The sequence below is a fragment of the Haliotis asinina genome, chromosome 15 (assembly GCF_037392515.1).
Source record: "Haliotis asinina isolate JCU_RB_2024 chromosome 15, JCU_Hal_asi_v2, whole genome shotgun sequence".
In the NCBI taxonomy this organism is placed as follows: Eukaryota; Metazoa; Mollusca; class Gastropoda; order Lepetellida; family Haliotidae; genus Haliotis; species Haliotis asinina.
In genome coordinates this window covers 4,908,588-4,936,585 of record NC_090294.1, presented here as the reverse complement: position 1 = coordinate 4,936,585, position 27,998 = coordinate 4,908,588, and the positions used below count along the sequence as shown (strand labels likewise).

At 42.9% G+C, this 27,998-nt stretch overlaps 1 protein-coding gene across 1 annotated transcript; it reads left to right on the top strand.

Moving 5' to 3' along the window:
- Positions 1 to 625: 625 nt before the first annotated feature.
- Positions 626 to 25,403, top strand: LOC137266194 (macrophage mannose receptor 1-like). The gene is made up of 29 exons (XM_067801699.1): positions 626 to 645; positions 1,124 to 1,219; positions 1,347 to 1,413; positions 2,024 to 2,205; positions 2,423 to 2,541; positions 3,483 to 3,610; positions 3,975 to 4,168; positions 4,886 to 5,019; positions 6,027 to 6,160; positions 6,439 to 6,593; positions 7,150 to 7,268; positions 8,255 to 8,564; positions 8,948 to 9,081; positions 9,341 to 9,465; positions 9,571 to 9,620; positions 12,791 to 12,974; positions 13,481 to 13,674; positions 14,958 to 15,079; positions 15,702 to 15,826; positions 16,061 to 16,239; positions 18,307 to 18,437; positions 20,207 to 20,337; positions 21,381 to 21,547; positions 22,064 to 22,188; positions 22,403 to 22,530; positions 22,710 to 22,888; positions 23,568 to 23,701; positions 24,186 to 24,322; positions 24,977 to 25,403. The coding sequence occupies exons 2-29, from the start codon at positions 1,190 to 1,192 to the stop codon at positions 25,057 to 25,059; spliced, it is 3,900 nt and encodes a 1,299-aa protein (XP_067657800.1). The 5' UTR covers positions 626 to 645; positions 1,124 to 1,189; the 3' UTR covers positions 25,060 to 25,403.
- Positions 25,404 to 27,998: the final 2,595 nt, after the last annotated feature.

Below are 27,998 nucleotides of genomic sequence, written 5' to 3'. Positions count from 1 at the left end.
ACCCGATAACGTGTTGCGCGCGGATAGTGCGATACTTCAGACCTCATTCTCTTCAGAGAAATAACCCTCCCACTTTGAACTGACACGCTGTTATGTAACTTCTTCCATTTTTAAATAGCTCTCTGCTTTGTCACTGACATGACTCCCCCACATAAACTGGTGCGCTGCTCTGTCGCTGAAATGACTCCCCGGCTTAAACTGGTACGCTGCTCTGTCGTTGAAATGATTCCCCCACATAAACTGGTACGCTGCTATGTCACTGAAATGACTCCCCCACATAAACTGGTACGCTGCTATGTCACTGAAATGACTCCCCCACATAAACTGGTACGCTGCTATGTCACTGAAATGACTCCCCCACATAAACTGGTACGCTGCTATGTCACTGAAATGATTCTCCCACATAAACTGGTACGCTACTATGTCACTGAAAATACTCTCCACACTTAAACTGGTACGCTGCTGTGTCACTGAACTGTCTGAACAGTAGACCATACTGACGGTCGCTGCAGCACTGACGATGAAGACAAAAGCCTGTAGTCATGCAGCGTCGTGATATACGGCGGCCTGATTATTCAGTCTATGTGATAACAGGAGATACCACCGGGGTGAAGGACAATCTCCCACTCTCCATCAACTACCAGGGTGAGTTGTTTCATTGGTCAGCATTCTTTAATATATAGCAATCATATATAAAATGCAGAAATTTGCATATCAATAATTTTTCCCACTTCACATTTAAATATGAAGTTATTGTAACTGACAGTAATTTCGCGTTGAAGTAAAACATCAAGTACATATATGAAAACAGCGACAGCCATTGGTTTTGTGTGCCTACAGCTGGATCATACATTTTCTAATCATTTAAATCAATTTACGATTTAGGGCGTTGATTGTTTTTACGTTCAAGCTACACTGACCATACTGTTGGGGTTTTAAGACGGTAAAGTAAGATAGTTGTCACGATGTTGGTCAGTGTATTGTGGCGAACGTGACATACCTATCTGATAGTGGTATCACAGCATGAACTGTGTCACTGCCTTTTGAACAGCTCGCACACTAGCAAGAAATAATGATTCCAAATGACGATTCGAAAACAGGTTTTTGATGAGAGATCTAAAAGTGTTTTCAGAGAGAAGGCTCTGAATGTAGGTTCCGAATGACGGTGACGCCCGAATGAAGGCTGTGAATGCAAGTCCCCCCAACCAGGATTCAAAATGTAGGTTATATCAGTAGATGGCATTTTAACAAGTTCATAACCGAGTGAACCCTAACAAAAACATCAAGTATGATCTAATTATCTTACTATACGACTTGTATTTTGATTATATATATTTTCTTCTTAGATCAACGAGATGGAAACTAGTGTGAATCTTCTACTGGTTTCAGCGTGTTTCCTTCTAGTGTATACAGGTATGGTATAACATGTTCCCAAGCTGGCATCTTCACGTGAAGCTTCGTTCTGTGAAATAAAGCATATCACATAGAAGGTATACTTAATGGCATTATCTACAGTCTGCTGAACGAGTTTCTCAGGCATCGCGATTCACTGTTTAGAGTAACGCCCCTTTAGTGACCAGTTATTGTGGGCTCGGAATGATAACGATCAACGTTGTGCAACAGCTTAAACTCCATGAACCTCACGATGAAGGAGTAACTGAGTGTACTTAACTAGTTAGCTGACACGTCCCCTCGCTTTAAGCAGCATTCCAGTAACACATTTACAAAGATTTGCTTCTCATAGTGTACCCATAACAGGGATCGAACCTGGGTCCTCGACCTAAGCAGGTTAAGCTGTAAACAGTAGGCCAACCTGCTACATGATGATAATCTGTTAAAGGTAACTGTTCGTTCAACGTTACAAAGGCATGTTTTATGGTCTCTTGCAAGACGGGACCATATGAGGGGTTAAATTGAGACTGCTTTATTTGTTCAAGTGTTTGCGTACCTTTTCATGACGTATTATTTTAAAAAATCAACGATGTTAATCTTTTAAGGCATTTACCATATATTGTTGGCACAGGTCTACCAGTGACGTCATCAAACTCGGACAGAGTTGACATATCATGCCGCCAGCATTGGCTGAAGGCGGACAACAGCTGTTACTACTGGACAGTTGCTGACCAGGTCACGTGGGCTGCCGCCCGACTCGAGTGCCAGTCCCGGGGTGCAGATCTGTTGGTGATCAACTCTGCTAAAGAACAGGTGAATACTAACACGTGACGTTACCATAAACCGTTACCGACTATGAAGATTTGTTATAAATCAACAGCAAAATACCGATGACATATTGTGTTCGCCAAAGAGCCCTGCCATAACCCCGAAACGTCACAAACACGTGCAACGGCACATCGGGTTTGGACCATCTGGAATGTTCATATCAGGCAGAAAGGCACCATCACATTGTATGTTTTGTGTGCAGGATTGGGTGAACGTACAGACAGGGGAGGAGAAGACTGACGGATGGTGGGTGGGTCTGTCCTACAGCGTGGACGACGTGCAGTGGGAATGGCTGGACTCCACCATTAGCATCGACGGCATGTTAGTATTTGTCAGCAGCATTAGTGGCTAACACAACGAGTACCTAAGTCGCCGAAGGTGCAGAGAGCATAATATATCCATGGAAAAGTATGTATGAAATGATTAACGAAATGTTGGAGACTAGGAACAAAATAGGCGCTAACGATGAGTGTGATTTGTAAGGAAAACGCTGACAATATGAAACAGTCACCATTATCAGCCGAGAGCAGCGTCAGCCATGTTTTGGGTCGCAACGGTGTGTTCTGCTTTTACTCCTAATAAAGAGTTGCAGAGCTCACACGACGAATTAGACTTTAGAATTCAAATCACTATATGAATCATCCGAATGAAGGTACCCAAACTTTGTGCCTGCTCATGCGTATATTATTGAATGTTTGAGAGGCATGCTGTACATTCGTACCACGTTCAGTTCTGACGTCAGCGTCGAACACATACTTTTGATGTCTTCAGTTTATAGACAATTTCAGTGCTGCTTGATAACATACCTATGAAGTTAAAGGCTAACTTCATAACAACTGGAAGAACATAGCAGTGAAAGAATATGAATAATCTTGTAAAAGTTATTACTGACCCAATAGTAGAATCAAAGACATATTGCAGACTTATAATAGATTTTACAAAGAGAAATCCATTTACAATAATATTACTGAAAATTCATTGCAATGCTGACATTGCACGATTCATACGAAGTTTCCGGACAGCTGTGTTATTATTTCAGACCTGTACCAGCGTGTTATTTCATACAATTACTTTTAACGTGATAACTTTCATTTGCGAAGTAGCTTATATCTTATATGCTGTAATTGTATAGCAAATTATTATCAGTTATATAGTCGTTCGAGATGACATATCGGCTGAGCAAATCCAATATACAAATGAACTGATTACCACAGTTTCACGTTTAGTGTGAGGTGTCGAGGTGATATCCATATCTGTTACAGCCAGTGGAACCTGGAGCCGGACAACTACGAGAACGAAGACTGCTGCGCCATCAACGAGTACGGCAAATTCAGCGACGACGCTTGTAGGGAAAAATACGGGTACATCTGTAAAGTACAACGGACTAAAAGTACGCCGAAATCCCTCAACCACAACACCATTCCCAACCCCCTCCTTGTACAGTGAGTGAGTGAGGGAGTGAGGGAGTGGGTGGGTGGGTTTGTGAGTGAGTGAGGGAGTGGGTGGGTGGGTTTGTGAGTGAGATTAGGATTGGTGGGCTGCGATGATGCATCTTGATAACATACTAACAGGAACAGAAAACTACACTCGATGTTTTCCATGCTTGGCAATGTCGTCGTACGGGTTCGATTCTCACTGGATGTGCACCAGAGGGGAAGGCGTATGATACTTATGATGTACACAACATATGGTATACTGCATACTGGACGAAGTGTGATAATGAGCAGGGTGTAATTGTTGGCTGTCTTTGTCAGACGAATCATGCCCCACACCTGCCGATGACGAACGCTGGGTGTTCCTGGACTACGCCTGCTACTTCATCAGCGACCCATCCGACACCAGTGACCGTCTTTCTTGGAGCGACGCACGGACGAAATGCCAGGGCCTGAAACCCAAGGATGTGGCTGCAAGCATGGATCTTGTGTCTATAGCTACAGCGGACGAGTTCGTGAGTGTTCAAAATATTGAAACTTCAAATATTTGTTTGAATCAGGGTCCCCTATCTACAAAGCCTTCCTAATTTACGACTTGGTAACGCTATATTTTGATTATATAGGAAAGTCTTAAAGCTTGGCGCTACGAACGGATTGTGGATTAGGATCGCCGTCGTGGAGTCGTGTCTTAATATGTTGATTTGCCAAATCATTAGTTAACGAAAATAAAACATACATTGCTTCCGACAATAGTATACGGAAACTCAGGTCTGATCAAGCCGAGCATGTTTAAACCCTGTCTCTGTACAGACACAACCTAGTTGTCACACCATGTGTTGACAAATGTCTTTGTTGAAAGACTACGTAATGGTGTTCTGCTGGTAGGTAACGTAAAAGCTGAACGGAGACACTGGCAATGGTGTGTCATTGTGTCTAGGAGAGTTAGATGGTTCATGACCCCTGACTCACTTGAGTAATCCTTATAGCTGTGTTCATGTTTACTATTTTATTTTCGGAACAGCGGATTTGCCGAATCAGAGTTTGTCCCTGATCTAACAGTAAATAACACGTTTAAAAGTGTTACAAAGTTAGCCACAGGGGGTGAAAGAATCTAATCCTTCTGACATTTCCTTTTCCTATTTTTCCCTCGAATGACAGTAAAACACAGGTCGACCATGTTGTTTTTAAACCTAAAATAATTCGAGCATCTCAGTTCTCAGTTCATCTTCCAGAGATTCTTCAACGAGGAACTGCCTGATCTGTCTAATGCAGGCATGACACTGAAGTGGTGGACAGGCCTCAATGACCAACACGCCGAGTCTATGTATGTGTGGTCTGATGGATCTTCCTGGAACTCCTCGTACACGTGAGTTAACATCATTTCCTTGGCTTGAACAACACCCAGGTCCCAACTGGTCAGTCAGGTGCTATCATATCATTATTACAACACCATGTTACCCAATTGTGGGGTTTATCACCGTGGAAGCTAGTACAATATCACCTTGTCTTATACCACCTGCTGTCACATAGCTGGAAGTCTGCTAAGGTCGGCAGCAACAGCCACTAATAGATAATAAGAAGTTGTAATTATATGATATCACCATATATTAGTTCCGGGTGTATTGCGGGTGGTATTTTCACGGTGAATTGAGCCAGTAATTCGATTTTAAGAACCACAACCAAAGGGACATTACTTCTTATATGGAGTATCTACTACTAAGTGGATAGTCTTACTGACGATATCATTAAACGCTGGCTAGTGAGATTAGGAACTATGGTTAGTAAGCTCACTACGAAAATGACCTAACGCTGATCCATGAAGGTGTTTGGATATTTTTAAACTGGTGATTTGTTGGAGATAGAAGTTGTGACGTAGAGGTGTCAGCGTGTGAGTGAGTGAGTGAGTGAGTGAGTGAGTGAGTGTGTGTGTGTGAGTGTGTGTGTGTGTGTGTGTGTGTGTGTGTGTGTGTGTGTGTGTGTGTGTGTGTGTGTGTGTGTGTGTGTGTGTGTGTGTGTGTGTGTGTGTGTGTGTGTGTTCACGCCGCTTTAAGCAATATTCCAGCAATAACAAGGCAAGGGATATCGGAAATGCGCTTGAGGGGAATCGAACCCGGGCCTTCACCACCTGACTACCACACCTTTTGGACTTGCAAGTGATAGAGACAGACTATCGTGATGTTCTATTTCATAAGATAGAGGACGATAATAACATATGAAACTGTAGTTTTCAAGAGGTGCATGTTTTATGTACGCATGCATTGTCACTCATACAGATTTCCTAGAATCACTGCTTCCCTCGGCAGTTACACTGCATATAAACAAACTGCGACACATATGCAGTTCCTGAATATCAATTCAAGAATTGTTGTATAGGCCTTGGGATTCCGCCCCGAGCACTGACCGCAGCGAGGACCAGAGCTGCGGCCTCATGTACACGGGCGGCGTCGTTGACGACGTGAAGTGTTCAGCCAGAGCAGGGTACATATGTGAAACCTCAGCTGTACACAGTAAGTATTGGAACACACACACACACACACACACACACACACACACACACACACACACACACACACACACACACACACTCACAGAGAGAGAGAGAGAGAGAGAGAGAGAGAGCTGTACGCAGTGAGTACTGGACAGTGCTGTACGCAGTGAGTACTGGACACACTACACACACACACACAGACAGCTGTACACATTGAGTACTGGACACTATACATACAAGCTGAGGTAATGTGCAGAAACATGACACACTGTGTCTTGAATCGTGTGTTTTCTGCAGAATCGAAAGACCTAGGGTGTGCTGACCATTGGATTCGAGGAGGTAAACATTGCTATCTACTACAAAACCAAACAAAAGCCACATGGGCCGATGCCCAGACTTTCTGCAAGAATGGGAAAGGTCATCTGCTGAAGGTGGACGACATTGATGAAAAGGTGAGAGACATGCATTCAGGAAGGCCATTTAACTCTGCTCTAGTAGAGGACGATGAGCCACCAGTATATTTGGTTATGTAAGTTGTTTTGACTGACCTCAGGCCAGACCATTGTGTAACATATGCCATAATTGGGATTCCACGTTCTCAGTACAGATTCTAGTACTTATGGGTTTAGTCTCATTCGGGATTCGAACCCACACCCTCAGAGTCAGGCACCTAATCGCCAGTACACAAAGTCAGCCTTCTAACCCGATCCGCCAAAAAATGGAAGTCTTACCACGCAAACGGTTCAGCACTATCTCACTGAATATCCAGCTCATGAAATATCATATCAGAATTTAAAGAATAGCTGTCTTTAACAAAACCAAAACCATTTTTGCAATTAACACAATTCTCGGGGATAATTTATTACTGTAAATGGCTGCATGTAAAGAGGTATGTTCAACTTCCCCATTCAAACGGGGAAATATGACGTTATCAAACAGACATGAACATAACAGTTTGTTAGGTGTTGGGTAGACTTTAGTGCTGGTACAGGGTTGTATTTTCTGCAGTACTGGTTTGACCACATGTATCTGACTGGGGGGCGTGGCTACTGGACAGGGCTCAACGACCAGGCCAATGAGGGGGATTTCCTGTGGGCCGATGGTACCGCTCCGAACAACTCACTGATGTAAGTTATCCTGTAGCTCAAAGGCGTTTGGGCAACCCCGCGATGACAGCTTGTCATGGCATGTTCATACATGCATTTGCATCACGTTATTCAGCAAATACTCAGTAATAGTCAAGCCATATGATGGTGTCTTGCATATAACTGGGCTATGTTCCTCACAGCGATCGTATCGCTAAGTTGGTCGTAACGCCCATACATTCGCATAGACTTACGACTGCCGTACCGCTACGGTCACTTTGATCAGGGAGACTCTAACAGATTGTAGATAATCCCTGCTTTGATGAACGGGGCTCAGATAGTACAGGACCTAGATTTTCGAAGCTCTCTTAGCGCCAAGACAGTCGTAAGTACCATGCATTTACATTAAGTTACGACTTTCTTAGCGCTAAGAGAGCTTCGAAAATCTAGGCCCAGAAGAGACAGCCATTATGAACATATATGCTCGCACCCAGGGGACGAAGACATGATCTCAGCCATATCAGCGAGGAATCATCTGACACGTTCATGTACGCACGCATGCACGCATGCACGCACGCACACACATGCGTTTGGCTGTGAGTCAGTTCGAATCCGTGTACTACCTGTGTAAACATGACTGCTAGTTACAGTGATGATAATCCAAGGATCATATTGTCGTGAGAATCTGAGGTATGATCTAGAAACCAGTTATCTGATCACGGTGGGAGTTTTCACCTATGCGATCAAACCTGGAGTCAAAGGTAGCTGACACCCGAAGGTGCCGTTCATGAAGTGATATTAATGTTGAGCTCCCATTGTCACCGCCCAATCCCCACATCGACAAGAATTTGATTTGCCGATTAATCTCAGCCGCCTCAGCGAACTCCCATGGTAAAAGTCTTAACAATTACGGCTATACGCTGTACCACTTTCTACATGACGTACGTCATCACATTACTAATAGCTTACTGGATTAATGACGTCATGCAAACCAAACTCAATGATTTCTCTCAATTCTTAACTCTCAGTCAGTGGGATAGCGAACCAGACAACGCCAACAACGAGGACTGTACAAAGGTGATGAGTGACGGCTCCTTCAGTGACGCCAACTGCAACACCAGGGCCGGCTTCATCTGTAAATACACCAAGGACCCGGGAGCCCCGTGTGCGACTGGGTGGGCGACATTCCAACAGTCAGGGTGCTACTACATCAGCGCGGCCAACCGTAGTCAGGGCGTCTTATGGAGCGAGGTGAAGCAAAGGTGTCTAGATCTCGCCCATGCCTATGACGGCGAGCTCCAGGCCTTTTATCTCTACATACAATCCAAGCCCGAATTGGTGAGTCTTAAGTCGACTTGTTTATCAAGACTCCTATATCTGGAAATCGACGCATTATGTCAATACACACGCGCGCACACACATAAAGACACACGCACACACCCAAACAAACGTAGTAACCGGTATATCGTGGAAATTCAGACAGACTGTAGTCGATGTATCGTGGAAATACACACAGGATGTAATCGATATATCGTGGATATACACACATCCTGTAATCGATGTATCGAGGAAATACATATAGACTGTAATCGATGTATCGAGGAAATACACATAGACTGTAATGGTAATGCATGCATTCTTGAGGATGTTTATGAAGTAGATGTCCTTCAACGCGGCAAGAAATGAGCGGACCATGGCTGTATGTCTATACTGGTCTGCAGACATGGCTGATATCCCAGCTGCACCAGCAACCGGACCTCGGGATGATGTGGTGGACGGGGCTTAACGACATCGCCAACGAGGGTGTCTGGATGTGGGCGACAGACTTCGCCAACCCGGTCGACATGACTTTGATGTGAGTGTTAGACTTGACCGATAAGAGTAATGCGTTCAACACTGGTTCTATTTCTGTGATCAATCACCGTTTTTGCTCTTACTCATCGACTAACAAACCCACTTTGTCTTGGCACTTGCCAACGCAGACATTTTTACTCTGACGATCAACTCCCTCACAAACCCCTCTTCACCCCGCACTCATTCATCCACTTGCCAACCAACTTATTTATATACTCCCTCGCTCACATCCAACTCACTCACTCACTCTATGACTCCAGTCCCTGGGACACTGAACCCAACAACTACGGCGGTAACGAGGACTGCGCCGTCATGCTGCCAGGTGGTCGCTTCAACGACATGCCCTGCAACGCTAAGTCCTTCTACATCTGTGAGAGTGCGGCAGGTAGGATAAACAAAACCTCACTGTTCCATGAACTTCCCTTATCGGACAATCTTCATGTGAATATGAAATAACGATGAAACTAGTCATTAAATCTGCCCGTTTCAGGTCTCGGCGCGGTCACGTCATCCCTGCTGATGTGGATGGGGGTGTTGGCCGTCCTTTCCACATGATAATACCCAGACACCCGAGTAGCAGAACTGCCTTTGTCCGGACAATCTTAATCCAAACACCGTTGTTATCCAAGCCTCAACCTCTGCTTTTCTCAGGTTCGGATTAGGAAGTTTGAAACTGCGGACAGTTCTATGGAGTACAGATTATGCTATATGTGATCGTTTCTCCAACAACGTGGATGTCAAATGTTCCGGATTATAGAGGTTCTTTTGTTTTATCTAGTTTGAATTTCTACTGTTTTCGACATGTTTACAAACTCAATCAAACAGTCCATGACATTATGTCGTTACTTTAATACTCTGTGTTTGCTCGATACATTAGTTAAATAGAGTTGGGCAATTTGACCCGTCTTTTGTGTCTCTTTTCACTATGGCAATGATTGCGATCATTTTCATTTTTGAATGGTGAACTGAATGTTGAGGTTCACGCGTTACCGGCTTCACGCGGATTGCTGTTACCGTAGCCGCCCCAAGGGCAAAGAGTGAGTCTCAACAGGTTCGACATCCAACATCTGTAACATTCAGACTAAGATCATAAACATATGTTTATTAATCAAACCCAAATAGTTCTGATGCAAGGTGTCGTGGTTACAGCACATTTTGCCCCATGTCGACACCCATTGTACCCTCAGCATGACATTAATTACAAATGCATTGTACATTGTACACTCCAGATTGTGCCATTATTGTATCATAGATTACAAATGCTGTAAAACTCATCTCACCAGACACAATAGCGTTAAGTGACGGTCAACATCCAGGTTCTGCTGGGACCAGATTCAGCATCATCGCGATGAGGAATGGAGGATGTAAATGTACACAAAATATGATTACGTGCGGGATTTGTGTCATGTTATTTTTTTCGTTCCGCACATGTATGGTGACGTTCACCTCGGAGATCAAGTTCAGTGGGCCTGAGGGGGTAATATCTTTGTGAAGGAGGTCCCGTGAAGGAGAACCGCAATCAAGTAACACAACGAAGCACACTCACGTGTAATGTATATATGGGCATGTGGTCTTGCATAGCGTGGTCAGTATTCATAGTGGGCTCCATAGTTCGTACCAGTTAATAAACTACCCACGAGTACGCTCGAACACTTTTAACCACATGTAACATATGTCATTTTTGGGATTACACTTTCTTAGTGAAGCACAAATTCTGGTACTGTTGTTTGAGTCCCATCCGGGATTCGAACTCTCGCACTCAGACTCGGGCACCTAATCGCCAGCACACAGTCAGTCACTTAAAGACGATTAGGTTCGGGTTCGAATCCCGGATGGGACTCAACCAAACAAGTACTAGAATTTGCACTTACTAAGTGAGTGTAATGACAGGTTGTCAGATAGAGGTTAACGGTTCTTGACCCTGTTACATCACGCTCAGTACATCTTTAAGTTTACGCCTATACCTTGGTGCACGAAGATAAATACCTGCAGGTATTGAAAAACAATGTAGATATTCCAAAAGCGGTGTGAATTTTGATTCTCATGTCTGGTTTGGTTCCTAGAGATGAAGTTAAGACTGACCATATCATAATAGAGCAGGTGTGTATTACAGCCGTTTCTGGATAGAGATCGGGGCCTGCTATATTGTATTCACGTTTCATATACTGTTGTACGCCGTGAATAGCTGCAAAACGGCGTCAAACAATATTCACTCATCATCATACACGTCATTGCTTGATAGTACAGGGGGTCTAACATTGTCGATACGGTGGTCATACCACCAGCATTGCCTTATCTATTCTGACATCTGTTCACATGTAAACGTTACAATGTTCTAGTTTGCTCAGATATGTCATGCACTCTGTAGTAGGGAGTTTTGCATAATGTAGACTATGAGGCGATTTAACTCGTCATTTAACATGTTTTGCGTTAATAAAACAATTAATCTTTGTTGTTGCTTTTTGTGTGGGTTCTCATTGATTTTATCCAGTATGCGACACATTCACACTCGTATGAACCATTTCACTTCGTTTAGAAATGATGTAATATCATCTCTCCTAACTGTGCACCCATATGGGGAACTAACCAAGGTGTTCGCGGTGACAAGCGAACGCTTTATCCACTAGGCTACCCCACCGCCGCCCGTTCTTTAAGAAAACATTAAAGATCAAAACAACAACAATAACACCAAATGCTGTAAGTACATACTATCATCAAAGTCTCCTTCAACCCTTTCATCATCCCAGTATGTAACTCAATAAACATTTACCGAACTACATTTTGTGGTACTCCCTTATAGATTCCCGCGCAGTATATCGACAGTACAACAGTGAATAGCTGAGTGAAAGGATAGCACGCGAAGGGCAGATAACTCCTGACACTCTTATGGCAGCTGGACTGCCGGCAGCTTGTCACCGCCCGCGCCATCACAGTGAAGTGTGTGGGACACAGATCAACAGTGTTCGATATCACGGGCAGAGCTGATCTGATATGGCTGATAACACCCAGATATGAAATAACACGATGCAGATAAACAGTACGGAGAGCTATAGAGGCAAACCTATAGACAACACCTCGGATAAACACTTTCAAACTTCACTGAATATGTTTATGGAATCATGTATATATTTTTCAAATTGATTGTATGCATGCCTCAGCTTGGACACCAGAGGCCATGCTGCTTGCATGACAATCTAGGTTTAGAACTAGTGATATGATGATATGTGGATCGTTGTTAATTACGTCGACCGCTAGTTTGTCTGGTGCGTGCGCGATTTTATATTTCGTCCATGAAACATTTAAGATTAATCACTTTGAACTGATGATTATTAAATATTGTACACGTTTTACTATCAAACTATTTCGCTGGAGCAAGCAAGGGAAGGTTGGTCAAAGCTAAACCTCTCGACTCCATAAACTTATAACTGAAATCCTGTGAAAAGGACAAGATCTCGATACTACTGAGTTAGTGAGTGAATGAGAGTGGTTTTACGCGAGCTTCAACAATATTCCGAGATTATCACGACAGAGGACACCAGAAACTGGCTTCACACATTGTACCCCTGTGTGGAATCGAACCCGGGTCACCAGAGAGACGAGAGGAGGTTCTAACTACTAAGCTACCCCACCGCCCTCTATACTGCTGCTACCGCCTGAAAAATATTGAAATACATTATAAAAGGGAAACTGTTGCTGCCAGATTTCCATAGATTGGTCACGGGGTTGTGATCGAGGGAGGTGTTATTGAAACAGTCGCGTACTTCAAACAGGCTATCGGAGACGATTTTAGTCCGACGGCGTTCCATATACAGGCCGACGACCTGACAACATGCCATCACCCGTATACCATGGTGTCACTGGGGATCTGCTATGTCTCGGCTTGGGTGAGCTTGGGTGAGTATTTAACAGATCCAGCGACCAGTCCGCTCTTCATTGAATTAAAGGGCTATTATTTACTATTAAATAATAGTATTTAAGGTATTTCGGCCATGGCTTGGTATTTTACACGCCGCTGTCACAAAGCTGGAACATTGCTGAAACCAGCGTTGGATGTCGTCTTGTGTGAAGATGAATAGTGTGATGTTATCACTCTCTGAAATGGAAACAATTTGTTCTGAACGACTCGAACACTTCCGATAATGTTTTCCAGTGCTTTAGGTCGCTGCAACTAGGCTGAATTACAGTCCTCAGTCGTGACAGGTTCATCTTCTTGTATGAATAGCACGGCCACTCCAATAATGATCCACGGTTTGTATAAACCGTATGGATGCCCGTTGGAGTCATCATTATGTTCCCAGATCTTAACATTCAACGTTCTGTACGGCTGATGATAGTGCATTTGTTCAGTTCGACGTATATGTGTATACAGGTGTAAACGTTGAATTTACTGTCTTCATCAGCCATCATCAGCGACGCAGCGACGGCGACTACTAGCACAACTCCAACAACGCCCACATGCCATCATGGCCTACTCCGTGCAGGGTCAAGCTGCTTCCGGTTCGGCAAACAGCGCATGCTCAATTGGAAGGAAGCTAGTGCTGAGTGTGCGGCTTTATCGTCCACCCTGATCAGATTCCAGACGCCCGAGGATATTGTATGTAAAATGTGTCTGAGTGAGTGAGTGATTTAGTTTGTGAGTGGGTGAGTTAAATTTATGTCGCGTGCAGCTACCGCATTCACATATGATTATAGACACCAGTCTCATGTACTTCAGATCTTAGCGTTCGGTACAGCGAACTCAAGTGTCCGAGGATATCAAATTACATGTGGCGTCCACAGGTACCCACCGCGGGTCCGAAAGATCGATAAACTGAGTCCAGGTTTACTATCCAACCCCCTTACTGTATAAACTATAAAGGTGCATCACCAGATCACGGCGATGTGATCGAAAACAGAACAATTTTGCACTCGTCATTGAATGTATCGTATCTTAAAAGTCTCACGAGTATCAGAAACTTCTGTCCACATTTCTGATGTGTGTGGGAGGCATGTACACAGGCCTTCCGAGGGGATGCACTTGTTTTTTATTAAATCGCCAAAGACTGAGTTGCTGTGCCGGAAGTATACACAAAACTAGGTCCGGGGATCTGATTGGCTAACACTATTGTGTACAAAACACACCCACCAACGTGAAGTTGCACGTGGGTGCCTGTGGTGGCGTCAGAATGAACCTTGACCGACCAATGAAATGACCTGAAAGAGGTCGGCATTAGATCATTAAATACCCTTCTGAATTTTACGGAACTAGTTCAAACTGGTTACCTCCATTCCAGAGTATGCTTGAACAATAGTGTACGCAATACCTCCACACTGTGCACAATACCTCCACACTGTACACAATACCTCCACACTGTACACAATACCTTCATACTGTACACAAGTATGTTCTGTAATTACCCGTGTCATTCAAGTTTCTTGTAGGTCACGGAAAGAGGCGTGTTCTTACGAATGCTATCTAAGAGAGAAATGTAGTGCAGACTAAGTGTTGTTCGGAATTCCCATTCATAACCTTTCAGCAGTTGCATGATGACAACACATTCAGATTCGATCGTACGTGAATGGACGCTTTGAATGCACTGTAATAGGACGACGTCAGCTCTAATTGTATGTGAGTGGCGCGCACTAAGGCTTGATTTTTACACTAGACATGGGTTCACAAAATGTAACCATAATTCGAACTTGAATCTCCTGCGCGAAAAACCAGCATGCCACTGGACTTCCTTGAGTTATAAGATATATGCTTCTTCGACGTTTCAGATCAAATGTATGAGGTTTACACGTTTCACATAAACATTATGACCTTATAGCATGGAATTTCCCGAGTAATGAATATACGTTAAACATAATGAGTGCGATCTTTTCACTGTGTGCCATCAGGAAGCGTTCTCTGCCATGGCCAAAACCCTCCAGATGGACGGGTGGTGGACGGACCTGACCACACAGGACCACTTGGGGACGTGGACGTGGGGGGAAAACCAGGCAGTTGGCAACGGCACCGTGTCAGTAAACTGTCTTCTTTACATAATGTGTATTAGATCGCGTTAGTACATCCGAAGGCAATCCGGCTTTTGTTACCTCATTTCACTCAGAGATCTAAACACTCTTGTCGATATGTGGACCCGGACGACTAATGCTAGGAAAGTCAATGTATAGCAACTTACCTCTCAGAAGAACTCACAGATATCTGACCTTGTGGATTCACCTCTGTAATGTGAAAAAAGGGGCGCAGTAAATATCTTTTGAGAAGTATCCTAATCTTCAGAGTTACGAGTAGTGAAAAGATTTGAGAGTCTCTACGAATTTGCTAGAGAGGACATATGAGAATCAACGGTTGTCTCTGCACGCGTATTTTCTGAGCAAGTGAACTGTGTTCATTTTAATCAGAAGGGACCAAGACAGACAAAGCGCTAATCCCGTTTTGTGGAACGGGACCCAAGAATTTCAAATGACAACGTAATTCATTCACCAAGTTTTAGTGCGTTCTTGAAAGAAAAGTAATGAACCATTTCGAAGATGATAATGCAAATTGCGAAAGAGTAGTAACGACGTTAATATCTTGCTCTGTGTAATGAAAAGGGAACACTTTTTGTGGACTCGTCAATACATTTTGTGAATTCCCAGGGTATGGAACCAGGAACCCGACGACGTCAAACATGCCGAAAACTGTGTCGCTGTTAACTACCTCGGCGCAGCTAGCGACGACATGTGTACACGACAGCTTGGGTTTATATGCAAGGCGGACACGGGTTGGTACACAGACTCAGATATCAGTTAAGCATGGCGGTCTAAAGAAAAAAATAAACAAACAAACGAAAAAAAACCCTTTCCTAGGAGACACCTTCCTTTCCTTTGTGACATTTGCAGACATGGTACACCAGTTAGCTCACATAGCACGCCCCTGTAGTCACCAGGGCCGGATAGGTTGAGTAAACGCTAGAATGGCAGATTCTGTGTTGTCATTGTATTTTTCTGTTGGACAGTTGCTGATGGATGTGATGACGGATGGTCACTGGTGGGGAGCTCGTGCTTCTACGTCAGTGATACGTCAGACTACACCCAGCTGGTCACCTGGAAAACGGCCTTGACCAAATGCATTCAGATGGGATCAGCTACTGTGAGCCGCCCCACGCTTGTCAGCTTCACGGATAAGCAGGAATACGTGAGTAACAAATGCATCGGAAGCTGGTGGACGTTTGTCGGTGCGCATGCGTGCTCATGTGTACATGCCCCGCTGTTTCCTTATATCGGTTTTGTAGGCCGCTGGCCCATGTAAAACAAGGAAAACAATTTACAACATAAAGAGTAGCAAATTACATAGACGGAATTGAGTTAACTTGTAGCAGAGGATGCAGTGGAATTTATAGAAGTAAGGGCTTCTTTTAATATATTTAGAACCGTTAGAAAGTGTGTGGATACAAGTACTACTTATGAAACAAAAATATTTAGTCTGTATGCTATCCATTCTAGAATATGGAAAATACCTATCTCTGATAAAATCATATGCTTTGCATTCGAACATGAAGTGAATTCCATCTTCTTTCGAGCCTCAGTCACACATTTTACATATCTTATCAAAATTATTATCTCGAATATTACATGAAGTGCATGTAATCTGAACAAACAAACATTCTTCTGATAGCTATTTGATTAATGGAAGAGACATAATATTCAGTATTTAACAATGACTTAACTTCTTTAAGGTACCTTAAATGGACAGATTCTCTGATATTACCGAGAAAACGTTGCTTATCACAATCAAGAAGTCTTTTCCTAAAAAGGGAAATGAAATGGGGAATATCGCCAACATCCTGACGATACCATACATATCCGAAGCCATGAGCATTTGAAAGATATTTAACCGATGTCGCCCAAGTTACTCGACTAGCTGAATCTAATTTCTTCATAAGTAAATAACACTGTTTGGGGTAACGATCCTCAGACATCCTTAACAATTTACACCAATACATGACGCACCTTTGGTAGTAATCCACATAAATATTTGATCTACCACATTCTGCTAAAATACCATTACTGGAGACATGTTTTCCAACGCCAACAACATATTACAGAAATTAGTATGAAATGTTTCGATCGATTTCCTTTCCTCAAATCCCCAGATTTCGGAACCGTATTATAACACTGGTTTAACTTTGTAAATAATTTGAACATTAACTTTACAGGCATGTTAGGATATTTATTAAATAATACATTCAAAGAGTTTGTGAATATAGAATAAGCTAATTATAGCATGTTGATGTTTTGATTGGAATATCATTGAAAAAACATTTTTCATAGGAAGGAAGGAAACCACCATTGCGAAATACCAAAACCTCTGTCTTATCCATGTTAACTTCCAGACCCCAAGAGCTACAATAGTTATGTAAAATATTTATCTTTCTCTGCAATCCTGTGACAGTATCATCAAATAAATTAAGATCATCGGTGTACAGCAGCAGAAGTAAGTCAACATAATCGGATCCGACAAAGATACCCCTTAGACCTGAATCCTGCACCATGACCTGAAATTCCGTTATAAACATCGTAAAGAGAAACGGGCTTAAAATACAACCCTGACGTAGGCCTCTTAATGATTCGAAATATCTACCAATTGATGGGAATGGCGAACTGACACCAATATTTGGGAATACATATCCCTTAGAACTGAGATTAAGTTGCCTCTTATCCCTTGCCTGAAAAGTGAGTACCAAAGTAGTGTCCTGTTAAGAGAATCAAAAGCCTTTCGGAAGTCTACAAACAAACAATAAAAACGACCACCGCCTTTAGAAAGATACTTTGGAAAGAGACATTGCAATGTAAATATATTATCTGTAGTGGAGTAACCTTTACGGAACCCAGCTTGTGCCTCGGGAATTTTAGCGTAAACTTCTGCGAATCGCTGAAGACGGTTATTTATTACTATACAAAACAATTTACCAAGAACATCCATTAACGAGATATCCCTATAATCATCAACATTATTAACACTACCTTTCTTATGCAAAGGCACAATAATACCCTTTGGCCACTCCCGTGGATACGTGCCAGACGCAAGTACTCCCCACCGAGGCCTCGTCAAAGCCCGTTTCAGGCACGGTTAATTTCTTTATATGATTTAATTGTACATAATAAATTAAACCAAAATAAAGTTTGACAACACTAATCGGCCATCCAAAGGAGTGCTGGTAAGTGGACATGCACCTATCGTAATTCTACCGTTGTGTTACAGTCGGGTGTGATGAAGCTGCTGACGTCAGCGTACTCCCTGAGGTATCGTTGGTGGACTGGTCTCAATGACAGGGCTGTTGAAGGACAGTGGATGTGGCCCAACAGCAGCACGCACGCAGATGCATCCATTATGTAATATGTCCATTTTCAGCGGCATTCGTAACTACTCGTCTCTTTCCGTGACATAACAGATGACTCGTTCCCCTCTCGTACGCCATTATTGCCAAGAATCATGGCAAACCACTCAAATCGCGCGTAGTAAAACGCATTTCAAGGCATGGAAATGGCGGAACCGTTGAACTTTGAAACTTATCTAAACTATGCCAAGCAAAATTTATACATAAACTTTGAGCTAAAGAGTGAATAACTTTCAACACTGAAACAGATTTGCAAAATGAATGACCGTATAGCTGTTTTGCCCAAGGGTTGTAGGGTATTCTAAGAGCCATGTTTGGAAATTCAGAGTTATCTTTCCCTTAATAGTACTAGACTATTTTCATTTCCATTCTTGTTTGCGCTTAGACAGGACCCAGTCATAAACATTTCCACGAGAAGGGTACGAGACGCAACCCGGCTTGCCGGAATGACTCTAGTAGTTACGAATGTTTGAGCGGATTACAGATACGTTCACTCACAGGCAAACTGTAGCGCAAGTGGGTCGTGATGCATAGAGAAAATGACCAGTCTTCTTACGTGCGAGCGAAGGTTGGCAACATACTTTCCTCGCTTCAGTTCGAAAAATATTTTTCATGTCCAAATGAAATATCGCCACCATCAAAAACATACACCTGTTTCTTCACTGGGTTGTGCTCTCAAGATTCCAGCCTCATGTTGAATAATTACTCACGTGAAATATTTTTTATTCAATATTTGAAGAGTAAATGGTGGTAGATCAGACCGTTCTTCGCCTCCATTCCCCCTTCGAGCTTCCGGTTCAACGGAGTGAAGGAACAGGAGGGTATTATTCCACATTGCAGTTACCTCCCCCGCTTCATTCGCCCATTACGCCAGAAGTGTTTTTATATAGAAAAATGTTACGAAACTTCTAACAATAGCGTCAACAGACACGACAAATAAACCCCAACACGTTCATGATATGATATCTCTTTTTGATTTCTGCTTATTCTTGTTCCGCCACTTCGTTCAGCCGGAAGCTGGCAGGGGTAATGGAGGCTAAGAACGATCTGAATACCACGACTGGCGTTTAAAATGTTGAATAAAACATATTTCACGTGAGTAATTATTAAACATAGGGTGGGAAATGTGAGACCACAACCAATTGAGGAAATGGGAGTGTACCTTTGATGGTGGCGATATTTTATTTTGACATGAAAAATATTTTTCGAACTGAAGCGAGGAAAGTACGTTGCCAACCTTTGCTCGCTTCGGTCGCATGTAAGAAAACTGGTCATTTTCTCTATGCTGCACGACCCACTTGCACTACAGTTTGTCTGTGTTTCACTCCAAGAGACGAATTCCGAGAAATGTGATCACATATTGCTGTGATATCGTATTATAAATTGCATGAACACACAGCTGACGTAATCCGTGACCATGTGCGTTTACTGATCTCACTTGAAGCATCAACAAAAAATCGGTATTATCTGGTAAAGAATGAGCTATTGTGTCATGAACGTACTAAATCCGTTCAACATTGTATGATGCATGTATAAAGTGTTTCCAATATTATAGAACTCAATACATAATCAAATAATTCATAATCAAATTGATGCACGTTCTTAATACACCATACATGGCAGCTATTTCTAGTGCATGTTCAGTATATACTAAAGTAGTTCTAACAAGGGTCCTCTCACCGCCGTTTGTTTCAGTTACTCGCACACTGGTAAGAGCAAACAACCAACCCAGAATATGTTCTAAATGCGAACCCTCTTTTGCAGCCAGTGGCAACATCTTCCGAACTCCCTGCAGGCGACGGAGCAGTGTGGAGTGGTGCACAGTAACGGCCATATCTCGTACGACCACTGCGACAACGACAACTACTTCGCCTGCAGGTACCACAGCACGGCAGGTACACGACATATCTTTGAAAGGTGTTAACGACGGTACTACACAATTCCACCCACGTTATGAGCATGTTTGTAGCGACGCGGGCAAGACTAGGTGAATCTTGTCAGAAAAAACGACCACCGCATTCATGGCTGCCCTACGTTCCAATCCCATGCTGGTAGGCTGTCTGAATGAGTAATCCGAGGCAATTTTGATTTTCCTTTTCACTGTCAATCATGAATGTAAAAAACAAACAAACCACATTTAAAATATTTCTTCCGACTGTGTTACTGCTAAAACCATGTGACAGTTTATAGATTGCTTGAACATATATGTTGAGCAATTATGATGGATGTGTTGAGAAGTACATATTGTGAAATGCCTGTCCTGTAGAAATAGATCAGTCATTGACGTTAACGTAATAACAGGCAACCGCATCAGACAGGAATCACGCTGACGTATGGAGCATTTGAGCTGGCACAATTCACTGTAAAATTGTAGGTAAATCGCCTAACTGTATTATATCAGACTTAACAAACCCACCACAGGTCACTAAGTCCTGCTCATAATCCTAGGTGCAGATATATTTTCATTTCTTTTTAAGTTATAGTGGAACCATTCCAAGAGGGAATCAGGGATTCGAACTCATGGCATGCATACCCAACCATTTTACGTTATACACTGTCAAGATTATTTACGTCAGAGGCGCATGCGTGGAAAGGCATGGCTGTGGGTGATGGATAACGTTTAATAGGTCCGGATATCCGTCGTCGTCGTCATCATCATCATCATCATCATCATCAGAATATTTGTATAACGCCTATATGTTTTTACCTTGATCATTGGATGTCAACTCCAACGGCACATCGTATTTTCAATCTCTACTCCCTGGGGAGTATACAACTCGCGCAGACACTAAGTGCACTAGATTAATGTGGCTTTCTCAGATAATGACTGAGAGCGCCTGTTTCAGTAAGACGCCGATGTCAGCTAAACACTATTCTTGGTGTCGGAGATGGACCTGTTTTGTTGTTTTATGATGTGTAGTTAAATGAATTCCCCCAGCTGACGTCCACGTGGAGGAGGAGCTGGGCTGTCCTGGACTGTGGCTGAGAGCGGGACACAAGTGTTATGTGTTCAACACCAACGTTACCTTGACCCAGAGTCAGGCAGTCGCTTTCTGCCGTCACAGAGGTGGGCGTCTACTGAAGGTCGAGACAGAGGACGAGATGGTGGGTTTACCCTTCAATTGCCTTTTGTGAAGTAGTGGCATTTGTGGGCACGTCTTGGGGGAAAGGTCCATTAGTGGTAGTGATCTTCTTAGATAATATCCTTTGGTGGAGGGTTCTCTTGGAAGGTAGAGGCATTTGTGGTACTTTCTCCTTTAAGGCATCCTTAAGGTGAACCTACTGGAATTCCCCTTGAGGTAGTGGTGGGGCCACACAAAAGGTTGACAGACAGCTATGTCAGACATGTGCCCCGTTCACTACTGTTAAACATCACTATCCTTGAGAATAGTGTTCACAAGAGAGCCAAATACTTGCGATGGATGGATTTACCCTCAAACATTTCAAATAGAAAGATACACACATGACGTCCTCCAGCGCCCAGGACTTCCCTTATAGCGAGTAATTATCTTCAGTTGTATGTCAATCTCATCATTACTAGTTGAGGAAAGTGATTCTGTTGTGATCAAGTTACACAAGTGACAATTCGGTTGGTACTGAAGGTACCACTATTTGTTACAGAGATGGATTCAGCTGCAGACAGAGCGCATCCTAGGCAACAACTTCTGGACAGGGCTGGAACGGTACCCTTCTGGAGGAAGCAGCTGGCGGTGGTCAGATGGGGATTCGGCACAGATGAATCTCATGTGAGGAGCAAAGAGTAACACTCGACAATAATTGTCGATGTTTGCATCATGACCGAAAAGGTTTTGACGTTGTCGGTAGTAACATTCTACGTCTCTGCGTTGCATCAGATAAATAAAGTGTTGTTCGTATTTTCAATAAAATGACCAAATTCTTAAGTATTCGAAAAGAAAAACGTAACTGCTGACATAAATCTTTTATATAAATGTATGACAGATCTTGGAAACTTCAGCCGGACAACCTGATGGGTGAGGAGAACTGCGCCGTCATCAGCCACGACGCCACCTACGTGGACGTCTCCTGCTTCTCCCAGGCCGGTTACATCTGTGAGATACAGGCAGAAGGTAGAGAAATATTCACCACCTGTGAGATATAGACAGATGGTGGGACAGATATTCATCATTTGTGGCACATAAACATAAGATAGAGCTATATTTACTATATGTGAAATGCAGACAGAAGGTTTTGAATCAGCGAGGTGTGTTATTAACATCACTTTAATTAAATCAGAGCTGTGCTACAGGCGCCCCCTGCCCGTCAAGATGGGTTACCCGTAACTACGATGACGTCACAACCTGTTACTACATCAGCAACAGAACAACTTCCGACGTGGTCACGTGGTGGGAGGCACGCGAGTTGTGCCGGAGATTGTCGGGCTTGGACGAGGCATCATTGCTTGCTATCAACGATAATCACGAACAGGCAATGAATTCATTATTATATTACAATGAATTAACGTATTCCTTTCACCTTGTCTGTATTTTACATCGGATTCACGTTGCTAAAAATCAAAGTGAAAGGCGGGTTGGAATAACGTGATGTTGACAACCACAGTTCTAGTTTTGCACCTTATGCGCCTGAGACCTACTATTCTGTTGTTTCTATGTTTTCTGGTCTGTCAGCACCGAAACCACATGTCCATGTTTCACCAACGGATAAACGTCTTCGATTCGTGTCATCGTGAGTTCTTGCAGGGCTAAGCTGATACCAATGATACCATCAATAGAACCTGACGTCACACACATCACAAAATGACGCGTACCTGCGTCATTACTCAGTATTATTCAAGCGTTTAATCTTATCCATCGGCCAAGCTAGACATGCGCCATGGCATTCAGAGTAAATTAAGGAGTAGAGACACTCGGGTTAGTACAATGATCGGGCCAAATAAGTATGAATGTTTTTAGACAGCTTTACGGCACGTGCAGATATCACGATAGCAAGACACGCAGGTGGAAGAGCATCGAAATAAATAAATAAATAAATAAATAAATACACCAACAAATTCACTAAAAGCAAGTTGATACAAATATAAACTGTTGATATTCAGTGAAGTGAAACACAAATATTTATTGTTCTCTTTTCCAACTATTTCTACCAGACCTTTATTGAGACACAGCTGAGGACATATCCAGAGTCCCCCGTCGGTTGGTGGACAGACCTCACAGACGCTGCCTCTGAAGGGGTGTGGCAGTACGCCGACACCTGGAATCCTCCTCCTCAGCCGGGGTCCATGTGAGTGCCATGTAAACTCAAGACTTGTGTAAACGCAATGGCAAACACCTTTCCATAATCGCTGAAGCAATGACAGGAGGCCAGTATTTATCATGTTAGTTGACAGTAGCAGGTGTTCGAGGAATGATTATCCTGCTCCATCGGTCACAGCCGTTATAATCACATGCAAAGACAAGGGAGTATTGTCCAGAATCTGAGGAAAAGCACCACACTGGAGCCAGAGGTGGGTGAACATGTTGCGAACTGACTAGACATGCATTCATGTCTGGCAGTGTTGATGTGTGCCGGTTCATATCGACTGTAGGAAGTGAGTTGGTTTTACTCCTCTTTTATGAATATTCCAGCAATATCTCGGCGGGGGACGCCAGAAATGGGCTTCACACGTTGTACCCATGTGGTCGACCGTATGAATTAGACGCTGTACCATATTTAACTTTGTCTACGTTTGCCTTACACATGGACCTTCATCTGGTTTGTGTTGTAGCAATTGGGCCAAGGAACCAAACAACCATGGGGGCAACGAGAACTGCGCTGTCATGTATTACGGCGGCCAATACAACGACGTCCCCTGCGACATCAGAGCCAACATAGCCTGCGAGAAAATGGCCTGGAGCGAGGGAGGTAAAGTGTGGCGATAGGAATCGGATGGGATAGGGGAGGTAAAGTGTGGCGATAGGAATCGGATGGGATAGGGGAGGTAAAGTGTGGCGATAGGAATCGGATGGGATAGGGGAGGTAAAGTGTGGCGACAGGGATCGGATGGGGTAGGGGAGGTAAAGTGTGGCGATAGGGATCGGATGGTGTAGGGAAGGGAAGGTGCAACATGTGACACAGCTTGTGTTCTACATACGTCACAACACGATCGTTCCCTAGAAACGTAGGATTGGGTTAGTGTGCACTAACCCGTGAAGTGCAGGTGTCCCTGGGATTGAAATGAGAACCAGGATTTGAAGGGCACTCTTGCGAATCAAGGTGTCAGACAACTGTAAAATGGTGATTAAAGAAGAAATATGCAAAAAGGCTTTTCCGTCGAGACAACAGTAGGTTCGAATCATCAGAACTCGACATAACCGTGGATCACACAGTCAGTGTTCATTGTTTCAGGGGGTGGTGAGGTAGCCAAGTGGTTAAAGCGTTCGCTCGTCACGCCGAAGACCCGGGTTCTTTTTCCCACATGGGTAGAATGTGTGAAGCCCATTTCTGGTGTTCCCCTGCAGTGACATTGCTGGAACATAGCTAAGAACGGCGTAAAACCATACTCACTCTTTGTTTCAGGTGCAGCAGACACTCAGACAAGCGGCATTCCTCTGGGAGTCATAGCCATTATGGCGATATGCAGTCTTAGATGGCGTCATTAATGACGCCAGAGAGAACAATATTGTCTCTTCAGATAGAATGCGTCTGTATAATTATTAATATAAACGTGTATCTGATGTCAAATCCAACCCCTACGTACTACCACCTATTCCGTCATACACACATCCTTACCCAACCCAACCCCACTGGTCTTCATCAGTTCTCACCTATCTCATATAAGCTGTGTTAATCAACCAAGGATTTTACGGGTACTGATAATTTTTAAGCATTATGGCTAACTTTGAGGCAGGTAGTTCGACAGAGGTGCGAAATATTTTTATTGTGCTTTTTAATGGCGCCACAATCACATTGTGGTTTCTTGAATAAACTACCGTTATGTGGAAAAGGTTCACTTTCTTTTATTTGATATTTTAGTATCGAGTTGGTACTGCTAGACACATATTAGATGATCCTGCGCACTAAACGCATTGGTGACAAGAGAGGCGGTACAACGAATTGGGCGAGTACACTTGGCTGCTACAGGTAGCTTGACGATTATGCACGTGCAATACATGCTAACTGTGACATGACATCAACACCGCATACTCCTTCGAATGATAAGACTGCAATTTCAGGCATAAGATACTGATATTCCACGCTAACCTTTAGTTAAGACGTAGACAAATAGATGATTGGGGCATTGACAAGCATTTTAGAAATTCAACAATTTTGTTTAAAAACCCCCCAGGAAAATGTCACTTGCTTCGTGAAATGGATCGGTAGTCCTAAACATATTTGCTCAGTATATTGTGTTGATTCAATTCGTTGGGATTGTACCTGTTCCCAAATCGAGTGTACTATAACAATTCATGCGTGAAACGCACGGGGAAAATGAACTTCTCGATATTTACCAGACAACCTGTCTCCCTCTTGTTTCAAGTGGATCGTTCTGTGGGGCGTTCTCAAGTTTGCAAATTGGGGTCATTTGTCAGGTCGTGGATCATCATATATGTGTATACCAGTAGTTTACGTCAAACGAACGAACCCGTCGATGTGAGTTTGAATCTCATATTCACTTTGGTATTGGTCATTGCATGGTTTTGTGGTACTACATCCTGGAATCGAAACGTGTGTTACCTCAGGCTTTCATAAACCCGCATTCATTCACGGTTGGACATTACTCAACGTCCTAGTGGAAATAGTCACCAATACTCCGGCTGCATGGGGAGGTCACGTATGTCTGGGGATATAATATACTATTATCATAGGTAGGGGATATTCAATAAACATCAGTTTTACATCTTTAGTAAGACAAATAATTTAACACTGCAACAGCAAGAAATTGCATCGGATGAATTCAGCATGTGTCATACGAATGACCGAAGCGCCCCGGTGACCATCACGACATTTACCATGAGATGTAAATAGACATCACCGTGTATTCTCAAGACAATTGAGACATACTAATCATACCTCTAATGCTCCCTTGGTTCATTTCATCCCATTCTTCCGGAGGGCAGCACCAAGTTTGTTGACAGTGGTCGGTGATATTTGTCGTACGCACCGTCCAAAAATATTTCCGACTCTATCGATGGTCTGCCAGACAGAATGGCTCCATCGTATATGGTGGAGCCTGCAAAAGCAACCTTAAACTTCTTGATTCTGTCCATCACCAAGGTTTAAGACTTTGTCTTGGGTCTTTTAGAACTTCACCTATTGAAAGTCTCTACGTCGAGGCCGATGAACCATCTCTTGAGCAGCGCCGTATAAAATTAGCTTTACAGTACATTACTAAATTATAGTATTACTCTAATGAATCTAACCCTGCCTATAACTGTATTTTTAATCCCCTTTGTGAGGATTTATACAACAAGAAATCTCTTGTTCCGCCTCTAGGATATAGAATGAAATCGTTTCTTTCTTCGGTCGGCATTAAGCTGGAAAATATAGCCCCTTCCTGTCTTCTTTCTTCTCCTCCTTGGTAATTAATTGGTTAGGCCACACGTTGACCTAACATTAACTGCATTTAAAAAATCAGAAACAAACGAATTACAATATAAACAAGAATATCATCAATTAAAAACTAAATATAGCAACAATAAATCTATATACACAGATGGGTCCAAGGACGGTGGCGCAGTGGCTTGTGCCGCTGTCACTGGATCCAAGACAATATCTTCTAGATTACCGGATAATAGCTATATTTTCACTGCTGAAGCTAACGCCATATTAACGGCTCTTCAATATATTCAGAAACATCCTAAAGATAAACAGTACATAATTTATTCGGACTCTCTTTTTTGTCTTCAGGCTATTAAAAATTTATCATGTAAACACCCACTTTTAATAGAAATTATCGAATTGTATAATGATCGTACTACTGACCAATACGACATCGTCTTTTGTTGGTTATCCAGCCACGTGGGAATTTCTGGGAACACACTGGCTGACCTTGCTGCTAAAGCAGCACTGAACAAATCTGTGACACCACTTCTTATTCCCTTCACTGATTATAATTCTAACATTAGATCTTACATCCGTGATCTGATGCAGAAGAGGTGGGACACTCAAGTAGGTATCAATAAACTACATGAAATAAAAACCTAAACTGACTATACCTACCTGGGCTGTCAGTCCAGATTTGAAGAGGTCATCATGCGACGATGTCGTATTTTTCCATACAAGATATACCCATAACTACCTGTTAAAAGGTGAGGATCCTCCGTTTTGTATTCCTTCTGATGAGAGAGTCACGCTCAAGCATATTCTACTTGACAGTGTTGAATTCTCCATCACAAGGGATAAATATTTCAATGTCAAAACTATTAAGGATCTTTTTACTACTATTAGCTGTCATTCAATCATTGGTTTTTTAAAGGAAATTGATTTCATGGTTGAATTTTGAATAATATATTCTGTAGATAGATGTATTTTAATAATTGGTAGTTTAGATTTGTAACTGGAATTGTTAGTGGCTGTTCCCTCAAAGGGGTTTGAAGCA